At 41.3% G+C, this 12,041-nt stretch overlaps 1 protein-coding gene across 5 annotated transcripts in view; it reads right to left on the bottom strand.

Annotated features, from left to right (window-relative positions):
• TSPAN32 (tetraspanin 32) overlaps window positions 1-1,454 on the bottom strand; it is a 42,330-nt gene extending 40,876 nt beyond the window's left edge. For all 5 annotated transcript variants that reach the window (XM_070957414.1, XM_070957418.1, XM_070957413.1 and 2 more), the window contains exon 1: window positions 1,366-1,454. In XM_070957414.1, coding sequence (XP_070813515.1) covers window positions 1,366-1,440 — 75 coding nt within the window. In that variant the 5' untranslated portion in view covers window positions 1,441-1,454. The remainder of the gene's footprint in view (window positions 1-1,365) is intronic.
• Between the last annotated feature and the right edge of the window lie 10,587 nt (window positions 1,455-12,041).

The following is a 12,041-nucleotide window of genomic DNA, read 5'->3' as shown; positions in this document are numbered from 1 at the left end:
AACGGGGCGCGGGTGGGCGCCACATACCCCCATGTCCCATTTTGGCCTTAGCAAGCCTCCCTGCAGCCCTTGGGAGCCAAAATGGAGTGCGGGGGGGGGGAACTCCTGTAAGGGGCGGGGAAGGTAAGGTCATGAGCCCGGTAGGGGTGGCGCAGCATGCTCGGGGGGGGGGTAGTGCGACTTACATTTAGGCAGGAGGCGGCAGCTCAGTTGGGGCGCAGGGCAGGCGCCACGTGGGAAGGCAGCTTAGGCAGGCAAGCCGCCCGGGTGATAAGGAGGAAAAGGAAATGCCTGGGTGGGGTGGGGACCAGTTCAGGGGCGTGGCCAGCCAGCAATTAATACCGGTTCTGTGACCCTCGCCAATTTATCACTACCAGTCCTCCCAAACCAGTGCGAACCGGTAGCAACCCACCACTGTATAGCGGGCTCCAAGCTGGGGATCTCATCAAGTCTGTCACATGCATTACAGACCATGGCTCCAGCTTGGCTTGGACTTGTGAGCTTCATCCAACCAGGGCTGCAGAGAAAAATATTGCTGAAGAAATACTCTCAATGAATCCTTATGGGAGGGGTAAGAAGTGCTTAGAATGTTGTCAATTGCTCCATTCTAAGGCTCCCTCTCTCCTGGTCACATGATCAAGAGGGAACACACACACACACACACACACACACAGAGAGAGAGAGAGAGAGAGAGAGAGAGAGAGAGAGAGAGAGAACAGCTGCAACACAAGTGGAGGGCCCAAAGACACATGCACACCTCACATGCACACTTCTAGATTAGGAAGAAAGAGCACACACTCATACGCAAATGCCACAGGTTACTTCTTTACATAGAATAGATACCTTCTTTGGCCGCTGATGAAAAAGGGCTTGGAAGGAATTTCAGAAGCTACCATTTTCTTCCCCTGTTTAAATTATTTTAAAAGTCATCCAAAGCTGCATCTCCCAAGATTTACATTACTGAGCAAAATTGTTTTAAAATCTGGTGCTACATCACTTTCCATTTTTTAAAAGCCTTTAAATTCGTGTTTCTCACACATAATAATAATATAATGCTTTCTGGGCAAAGGAGCATGTGCTTATCTGCCTCTGCACAAAGGCTGCAACGTTAAGATCTTTCTAACTTTCAAGACTACATTTCTAACTGCAACTGACAAAGAGAAACCACAAGCCACTGGTTAAAACTATGTAGTGCTGTGCAGTCCTGATAAGACCTTCAGCATTGTAGAATCCTTCAGTTTAAGTTCAGACTCCCTAAAACTATTCGGCACCATTAAGAACTTTCATAATTAAATTACCCCCTTATTAAAATTTCAGCAGTCAACGTGGTACAGCGTACATGTGCTACGTTTCCCGTTTTATTACCATAATGAAGAGGCTGGTCACCAGCAGCTGGCATTTCGTAGCTCGGACCCAGGATCTCTTTCCCATGCCTTCCATTTCTTATCACTAACTATTAGAGAAGTTGCTAAAGGGACTGCCAGAAAAAGTTGCATCATTGCATCTTGGGAAATGTAGTCATAATGACGAACTGTATTTGTGGTTTTGTGTGTGTGTGTGTTTCGTTTTGGTACACTTTCATGTGACTGTTTTATTTTGATAGCCTAGAAAAAAAAGTTCCCAGTGGCACACCCATCCTCAATTACCGTGTGCATATCGTTCATTTCACCATAGAAGTGACTGGGATATCCAGAGGCAAGCTAAACGATCCTGAGCTGTTGGATAGTTTTTGAAAGGTCAGATGTGACCAGAATGAACATTCAATTTTAGTCTGACCATATATATATATTTGTGTTGGCAAATAAACTTCAATAATAAGTCAATATTTTCTTACCCAAACAGAGGAAAAGAATGACCTTGGTTGAGCAAAACAAAACAAAACAAAGCAAAACAAATAAATAAACAAACAAAAAACAGTGGGAGCAGAAGCAACTTCCAACTTCCTGCCAGCTTTGCCTGTATCAGAAATTAGAAATCACAATCATGCAACCATGGGGAAGCTGGTTTGAACATTGTGGAAACTTTAATTCCACAGGAGTAATGGACTTTTTTAAACACATTCTTTAAGTTAGCGCATTTTAGGTACCTTGATTCAAAAATTATTGCAGTATTTTGCACCATTTGGGCTAATTTGAAAGTACAACAGACAGACACATTGAGAGTTTCAGTAGCATAGATATCTGATCAATGCATAAATGCTCTATAGGCATTGGCTGAATAACAGTTATCTGGACAATTGGCGTGGTCTGTAAGCATATTTTACATGTTTTTTATGTAAAGAACAGCATATATTCATACTGTGCCTATATCAAGCAGTGTCTATCTGGTTCTCTAATATATTAACATCCACCTTCAGATGTTAATGGAGCTGAATGTTTATAGTGATTATTGATATTCATCAACATCAGATTTCTTTTGACCAGAGGTTTGCAGTTTTTCTGTGGTTTATAACTGTTATTCAGATTAGTCATTTTAATCATTTTGTGGATGTTTTAAATAGTTTTCTCCATCCCACATTATGTAAGTTTTCATTAGTGTGGTGAGGTGTGAATGCAATAAAAGAATAAATTAGTGAATAAATATTTGTCATTTGAAAAGTATTTAGAAAAGCACGAGGCATTTGTAGCTTTCATCAAACATACAGCACAGATGCCTTTTTTGTTGTTGTCACCATGCATGAAATTTGGGGCTTGCTCACTTCTTTGTCTAGGTGGTTGACAGAGAATAATGTGATACCTTCCGAGGCGCCAGCTCGGAAGAAGAGGAAGAGCCAGCTCCAGGGACTTCGGATGGAGGTGAGGAAGAGCACCGAGAAACTGCTGAAGACTCTGAGCCAGGAGTAGAGGGGCCGAATACAGAGGAGAGATTGCTGGAGGGGCGACCAAAGGGGCAACCGGATGAAGGGCCAGCTGAAGCAGGAACATGAGACGGGCAGCTGCAGCTGGAGACCCCTGAGGCCCCACTGGAAGTACCAGGGGTATAGGGAGGTGAACAGCTGCAGCTGGCCAATGCAGATGAGGAGGAATTGCCTTGTTCCCTTGATTCATGAGCATGCAAGGAGGAAGGAGGCAGGCTCAGCAGAGGGGCTGGCCTCGTTCCTCTTGATGAGCTACACTGGCTAGCCACGATTTAACACAGTACCTGGAGCAGAGTGACACTGCGAACAACCTGCCTGTTTTGTGTGTGTATTTGTTCAGCTTTCGTGAATGCATGCCTTGATTCTGGAACTGGATTGGCGCTTTGCTCTTTTGGACTTTAGTTTTGACTTTTTGAAACCTTGTCCCTGGATTTTGGCTTAGTGATTTTTGTTTGGACTGTGGACTTATTGATGGATCTGAAATTTGGTGGGGAGAGCCTGACAGACTTGTGCTGCGCTCTGGGGAAAGTTGAACTCATTTGGGGGATTGCACTGGTTCATGTGTGTGTGTGTGTGGGGGGGGGTGATTCCAGGGGAACATTAATTGGAGATGGCAAAGCACCAGTAAAGACTGCAATTTTTGAGGGTGTGAGGATGTGTGGAGAGGGACAGGACAAATCAACAGCAATTGTATTTTACCAGAGATTTAAAAGTGAAGAAAAGAGCCTATTTTTAATGTTTAAGCATGCCCTTTTTTTCACAATTCTTCTGGTCTAGTGTTAAAAGGCAGGAAAGAAATTAACAGAGAGGGAAATCTGACAGGGATGTCACATAAATTCACAGTAAGTCAACCAATACATCTACAGCTGAAGAACTTATTATGAATGAAATAATAATAGTTATAATAATAATAATAATAATAATAATAATAATAATTTTAATTATTTATTTAATTATTTTATTTTATTGATTAATAAAAAATTAATAAAAAATAAAAAAATTATAAATTATAAATTGTAAAAAATAAACAAAAATTAATAAACAACAACAACAACAAAACAACAACAAAACAACAACAACAATAATAATAATAATAATAATAATAATAATAATAATAATAATAATAATAATAATAATAATAATAATAATTCAAATACAGATGGATCATCATTTGGAACATAATACGCCAGATATCACAGTTGTTGAGGGCCGAAGCGTACAGTTTATTGATATCACTGTACCAGGAGATGTCAGAGTCGAAGAAAAAGAACAGGAAAAAAATCACGAAATATCATGACCTGGCCACCGAAACTACACGGCTATGGATGAAACATGTAACAGTGATACCCACTGACATTGGGGCACTTGGTACCATGTCCAAGAATTTTATAAAACACATTGAGAAATTGCAGCTTCCTGCAATAACACCAGTGGAACTGCAAAAAACTGCGCTACTCGGAACATCATATATTTTAAGAAGATATTTGGTTGATACCTAGGACGCTGGCAGCAGCCCGAATCAACCATTAGCACCAGTCAATGGTATTTGTGATGCATTTTTAAATGTTCAGTTGACTGAGTTTCATGTTTAATGAATAAAAGAGATAATAAACAACAACAATAATAATAGTTGTGGAGGGTGCATGGTGTGGGGCTTAAATATAAAATATGGCTGTGTCACTAATCTGCATAAAAGGTCCATTCAGAGCTTGCATGTTTCTAACATGAACAGACAAACTGGATGGGGACAGACATATCAGAGTTGTGGTATCAGTATCATGGTAGATAAAGTACAAATACACTGCCATATGCACATGCTTTAGTAAGGTTGTCTTCACTTGAGATGTATCTATTTGTAGTAATCCACCTGTGAGGTCACTAGAGAATGAGTGGTTGTCTGAAGAATCTCTCAAATGTTGGAATGAGCGCGACGGATGCACAAGATGAATCTTGGCCATAGCTGTCACCAATACAAGAAGGAATCCTTCCCTGCCCTGTCATTGACCCATTCTTTTCCTTAATCCTGGGAGAGAGATTGCTTAAGCAAGCTGTCTCTTCCTGAGTGGCCTTCCACGGTGTGCTGCTGCTTAACAAGCATAAACCACAAACTAACAAGTTCCTTGCTCTGACCTTAATAAGTTAATTGGTTACTGCTTTCACCTCCAAAGCAGCTTGCGCCCCACATGCTGCTGCCTGTTACTGTACTAACAAGCTCTCTGCTTAACCCTAATAAGTTAATTGATTACTGCTTTCATCTGTGGTGTGGCTTGTGCCTTGCCACAATTGGTTAGCAAGGGAATCAGACTGCACTTTTCTGTTCCTTCCAACCGCGTTCCTTCTAACGTCCAGAAACATGACTGATGATAAGGTGTCTTGTTGAGAAAATCAAAGCAGAATCAGGATGGATACATGACTCCCATTTCAGCTCTATTTAAGATCATAAAAAAGTACACTGTTGTCTCTGCTGTGCCCTGATCTGAAAACTTATTTTTATTTTTTTATTTTATTTTGAATTTGTATACCGCCCTTCTCCCTGAGGACTCAGGGCAGTGAACAGCCAAGTAAAAACATCAAATACAAATATTAAAATACAATTAAAAGATATATATAAATTTGGCTCCATTAATTAAAAACGATAAACAAAACAATTAAAAACACTTAAAAAATTAGGCCAGCCCGGCTTGCTGGAAAAAGAAGGTTTTAAGGGCATGGCGGAAGGCACTGAGGTCTTGGATTCTCCTTATCTCTGGGGCAACTGATTCCAGAGGGTAGGTGCCCCCACAGAGAAGGCCTTCCCCCTGGGGGTCATCAGCCTGCACTGTTTGGCTGATGGCACCCCGAGGAGGCCCTCTCTGTGGGAGCGCACGGGTCGATGGGAGGTCGTCGGTGGCAGCAGGCAGTCTCGAAGATAGCTAGGCCCTATGCCTTGGAGCGCTTTAAAGGTGATAACCAACACCTTGAAGCGCACCCGGAAGACCACCAGGAGCCAGTGCAGCTCATGCAGGAGCGGTGTTACATGGGAGCGCCATGCTGCTCCCGTCACTACCCGCTCTGCTGCGTTCTGGACCAGTTGGAGCCTCCGGGTGCTCTTCAAGGGGAGCCCCATGTAGAGAGCGTTGCAGTAGTCAAGGCGAGAGGTGACGAGGGCATGAGTGACTGTGCACAGGGAATCCCGATCAAGAAAGGGCCGCAACTGGCGAATCAGGCGAACCTGACAAAAGGTCCCCCTGGTTACAGCCGTCAGATGTTCCTCCAAGGACAGCTGCGTATCCAGGAGGACTCCCAGATTGCGAGCTCTCTCTGTGGGGGCCAACAACTCGCCCCCAATAGTCAGTGATGGAGTCAGCTGACTATATCAGGATGCCGGGAACCACAGCCACTCAGTCTTGGAAGGGTTGAGCTTGAGCCTGCTCCTCCCCATCCAGATCTGCACAGCCTCCAGGCACTGGGACATCACTTCAAGGGCATCGTTGGGGTGACCTGGGGTGGAGATGTACAGCTGGGTGTCATCAGCGTACTGGTGGTATCTCACCCCGAAGCCACAGATGATCTCGCCCAGCAGCTTCACATAAATGTTGAACAGGAGGGGCGAGAGGACCGACCCCTGAGGCACTCCACATATAAGAGGCCTCGAGGTCGACCTCTGCCCCCCTGCCAACACGAACTGCGACTGGTCAGAGAGAAAACTGACTAAAATAAATCCAGATAATCCATTCCTCAGAATTATTTAGAGCTGTAACCTGACCACCTTCTCAATAGCCTTTCCTAAAAAAGGAGAGTTGGACCCTGGGAAAGAAATTGTCCATAATTGTTGGGTCTAGTGATGGTTTGTTAAAGAAGGATGCACCACTTCCTCATTATGCCTCATACAGTGGTGAAATGCAAAATTTGTTACTACCGGTTCTTTGGGCGTGGCTTGATGGGGAGGGTAATGTGACTGGGTGGGCGTTGCCAACTTTTTTAAAAATTATTTTTAAAGCATTTTTTCTACAACCTTTTTGGCAGAAGAGGTTGCAGAAAAAAATGCTTTTAAAAGCCTCTGACGATCAGAGGTAGTGATGGCGGCGAGTGATTTGCCCACCTGCCTGGTCGTCATTACTTCCTGGTTTTAACCAGGAAGTAACTTGGTTTTTATCCTCTGTGCATGTGCAGAGTTGTGCACTTCCGAACCTGTAGGGAAAGTAAATAGATTTCACCCCTGCCAGGAAGGACATGAATCCAACAGTGACTGGGGTTCATTTTTGCAGTCTGAATTTGCTTGTTCAATTTATCAGAGTCATAGCCTCACTGTGATGTCCACTATCCAGACTTTTTCGTCTTTCTTATCAACAATAGTTCAGTCTGGAGTGGCGGGTGCTTATCTGTTTGAATTCAAAAGTCCCAGAGCACTTCAGCATCATATTCTATTACTGTGTCTGTTTTATGGTCCCATCAATTCTTGTTTGCAAGCAAGTGGTATTTCTTACAGATATTCTAATGCATCATTGCTGCTACTTTATTGTGCCTGAATACAATAAGCCTGTTTAGGTTTCCTTCCTATGTCAACTGAACCTACAAAAGAACATTAAAGGAAATGGGACAGAAAGTAGAATGAAAATTGGTGGGAGAAACATTAAATGAATATGATAATTCCTGAAAATGAGGAAGATTTAAGGAATCACATGTTGAAAGTAAAAGAAGCTACTTTGCAGAAAGAGAGACAAAATTAGATAGATAGATAGATAGATAGATAGATAGATAGATAGATAGATAGATAGATGTAAGTAGATAGATAGATACTGGTAGGTAGGTAGGTAGGCAGGCAGGCATGATAGGTAGATTTCCTTTAAGTTAATAGCAATAGGCAATGCCAATCCAATGCAAATAGTTGTAAAAGAGGGTGAAGTAATAATGAACTAATATCTATTTAGGCATAAAAGTTGACAGTATTAAGGGCTATAACAATGAAGTAAAGAGTTATTTGGAAGAAATTAGAGAGGGAGGGAGAGAGGGAAAAGAAGGGAAGGAGGGAGGGAGGGAGGGAAGGAAGGAGGGAGGAAGGAAAGAAAGAAGGTGCATTGCATGGTATAAACTGAAAACTGACTGAACCATTAACACAGCCCCCAATATGAAAAACTGGCTCCACAATTTACACTGTTGCATTCCCTACCTTTGACAATTATATTTGAATGTAAATCTAGAAAATCAAATCTCGGTATGAAATGAATTTGCCCCCTTCTCACCAAGATACCAATTACAAAATTTTACTCCTTAACCTCTTAGATTTTCTTAGTGAACCAGCCCAGTATTAACATTAATATTAAATTTTACTAAATTACTGTTACTGAGTGAATATAAATCGATTAATCTGTTTTTCTTTCCAGTAATCAAACAAAGGAAATTTCAGAATATTTCCACTAGAGGTCCTCAGAGATCTAAAAGAAGCAAATAAATTTTTAGAATGGATGCAGGAGGTCTTTGATACTCAGTTCAACTCTGTAAAATAGTAAATTGTGAAACATGTCTTGTTTGTGGTACATGTATGCATAAAAAGGATTGCCATGACAATATGCTGCAGGGGTTTTAGAAGTTCCAAAACATTCTGATAGAGACGGAAAACCCTCCTATACTGTATCTAGACCATGTAATACTCCCCTATTTACTATTCCATCCTATGCTATGTGAACATTTAAAAAATATTATCAAGAAATGTGCATTTTGATTATGTTTTAAATATGTTCTCCCAATGTAAATATTTTCTCTTAGCTATAGCTTCTGTGTTGCCCATCCAGATGGAGAGAAAGAAAAAGAGGATGAATGAAAAAAAGAGAAAGAAGCTAATGCTTTAAGAATTTTTTTTAAAAAATGGGGCACTTTATTTTCCTTTATTATTCTTTTTCCTTTAGGCTTCTGACAGATGGATGGAGAAAATGAGATGATAGACCGGTGACCTCACTAGAGAGAGTGAAGCAGAAGCTTGCTTTTTAAACAGTTATTTTTAACATTCAAACATGCCAGGTTTATTTTGTTTCTTCTACACACACCTCCCCCATCATTCCTTGTCACTTCTGCCAAAAAATCATAATCTTGTTGGTTTTGCAGATCAAAAGAACGGGTCATTCTGTGTATCAATGGGTCATGTGTTGCCTACTTCTGGTTTAAACCCAAACTCAAAGCAAACCACTTTTGCTTTGAGAGATGCCAATCAACCCAGACTCCTAAGATATTATGTAACCCGAAAAGATATCTAAATTAGAGTCTCTATTTGTGACTTCTATTAGAAAAAAAAAGAAGGATAATTTCTAGCATTCTCTTGGTCTGTGCTCCTGAGCCTATTATGATCCTACACCTAAAGACATGTCCAGTATCAAGCTGGGTGGGAAGCTAGTACCTTGGAGTAAATAATCTTCTTAAGACAATAAAGAAGGCACAGCTGCAGAACTTTGAGAACAAACCTTGGGGGAATGAAATGGGAGGTTTCTTGGGGTGAGAAGATCAAGTATTATCATAACCTACAAGAGACCTTGCCTTCTGGCTGTGTTCACTTATCCTCTTCTTTTCTTTTGTGCTATAAGGAAGGGGAGCCAAAACCTTAGAAACAGATAGACTGTTGCCTGAAGTAGCTCAATAGGGATTTTTCCTCCTCCACAAACATTGCCAGCATCTCTTTTTCCAACAATGGCCATAACATATGTCAATTATAACTGGGAAGAACCTGCTTTTTGAGTAAGAGCCTAGACCGCACAAGAATTCCCAAATTGTATACCAGTTCATTTTTGGACAAGGGTGTGGGAAGAACAAAACCATCAAGGGCTAAAATTGATATTGTCACAGAGTCAGTTGACATTTGAACTATCAGTCATTCTGTTTTGCTGAGGTTGAATGTCATGTTATTTCTTCCTTTCTAGATCTTTACAACCTCCAGATTCCAGGTCAAGGATTCAAGTGCATCTCCTGACTGGTCTAGGTGAAATACTTATATAATTAGAAACCATCAGCTTCTTGTTGTTAAATAAGATAGGGTAGAGGGTTGAGACGGTGGGGGGGGATACCTTAGACTGGGGTAGTCTAAGTGTCCTCCTTTCCCATTCACTTGGGAGAATCGTCCACTCAGAAAAGTTTGTAACTACAATAAAATGGCAACTTCCACCATGCACCAAATCCTTGCAAATTATCTAAAGAGCTATCATGGTCAATGGTGCCAAAAGCATCTGAGCAGGATCAGTACAAGAGCCTTGGTAGTACAGTGGTCTAAAGCACCCTGTTATTAAGACCAGCTGCCTGCAATTACTGCAGGTTCGAATCTCACCAGGCTCAAGGTTGACTCAGCCTTCCATCCTTTCTAAGGTAGGTAAATTGAGGACCCAGTTGTGGGGGCAATAAGCTGACTTTGTATAAATATACAAAAAGGATGAAGGCTATTGCTTAGCGCATTGTAAGCCGCCCTGAGTCTCCGGAGAAGGGCGGCATATAAATAAAATTAAAAAAAAAAAGTAGAATCATGATCCCTCTTTCTAGGCTTAGCTTGAGCTGATCAACATCTGAAGTCTTGCTGAAATTTGACTGAAAAGTTTCCAAGATGCTTCTTTAGGAATACTTGCTAGCTGATACTTTATTGCATCAAACTAACTAGCAAAACCCCTATATCCTTACAACAGTCTAAGCAACATGAGGTAACATTAAATTTAAAAGAAAAAAGAGAGAAAAAAACTGGAAAGTTACACCAAACAACTTTAACATATTCAATCAAAGTTCTTTTCTTTATTATTCTGTCAAAACTGAAGGGAAGAGGGGCTAATATCCTCTTAACTCCCCTTAGAAATTAATTTGCCTCCCCCCCCCTTATTCTGGCTTTCAGAAAACTCCTGAAAATTTAGATAGTCTAGAAGATCTATGATGAGTTGTATGATACCTAGTTTGATGATGGATGTTATGTTTTCATTTTAAGAATTTCAGAATGTTATATATTTTTGTTTTTACCATTGACTTTTTATTTTTGCTTATAATTTCTGTGAACTGCTAAGATTTGTGCTACTGTAGCAAGGTTAAATACCTAATTATTGACAAACAAATTGTGTGTATTCCATTTTAAAGTGTTTTTAGAAATTAACTGATTATATGCCATCGACTCACTTTTGACTCCTGGTGACTATAGATAGATAGATTTTTTCATGATGATCTGTCCCTAAGGTAGTCTTTCAGAAAAGGCTTTTATAATACTTAGTTTTAAAGTAGGTCCTTTTGAGGTATTGGGATTGACCAAATTTTCTATATCAGAATAGGAGTAAATAGGATTTATGCTTTCCATTGTACCTAGAAATCAAGATCACTTTCTATAACAGGGGTGTTAAACTCAAGGCATCCGGATCCGGATCCGGTGTGTGGGGTGCTTAGAACTGGCCCCCAGTGCCTCTGCCAGTGAATACGGAGCTCAGGAGGGCTGCAGGTGGAGGGTTGCAGGAAACCATCGCAACTTAAAATGGAGCTTGGGAGGGCCATGGGTGGCAGAGGGCTTCAGGAGGTTGTTGCAACTGAAAACGGAGCTCGGGAGTTCATTTTCTCTGGCAGAGCGCTTGGGCCACCACAGGTGCCCCTGATGCAAGTGACGTCAAACTGGCCATGCCCACCCTGGCCCCACCCACTCCAGCCCTCTGAGGTCAAACACAACCCTGATGAGGCCTTCAATGAAATCGTTTGACACCCCTGTTCTATGTAGGCCTTTCTGGGGAAAAAAAGTGCACTCCGTGTCTCTTAATTCTTCCCTGCCAGAAAATGTTCTATTTCTTGTTATCAAAGTTATACCTGATATGATACTCATCTTTGTACTAAAGTCTTGGCCTTTAATTTTTGAAGAAAACCATAGCTGAGTAAAGATTTTGTTCTGGAGAACATGTCCTCTTCTATTTGAGGGCAGCTTGCATTTCTTGTGGCAACATTACTAAGGGCTTGAATCTTTGGGGAAATCTTCTGGAATTGAGATGGGACGAAAAGAAAAATAATTTCACGCCAGACATTCATTGTAGACAGCCGAGGAAGTCAAGGGTTGGAAAAAACCTCCTCTTTTCCTGCAGAAACCAGTCTCAGAACAGAGCAGAACATTGCAGGGGGTGTTGCTCTGGCTCCTTGGCATTGAGTCTTTCACCTACTGGCTATAATATGGTTATATGCGCTTTAGAGTTTGCCTGCTAAAAAGAATAAAAGTGAT

This window comes from Pituophis catenifer, unplaced genomic scaffold (assembly GCF_029215685.1).
Source record: "Pituophis catenifer annectens isolate HBS135680 unplaced genomic scaffold, rPitCat1.0.hap2 SCAF_1, whole genome shotgun sequence".
Lineage (NCBI taxonomy): Eukaryota > Metazoa > Chordata > Lepidosauria > Squamata > Colubridae > Pituophis > Pituophis catenifer.
Note: the sequence above shows the minus strand (reverse complement) of the source record. Positions and strands in the feature narration are given on the sequence as shown.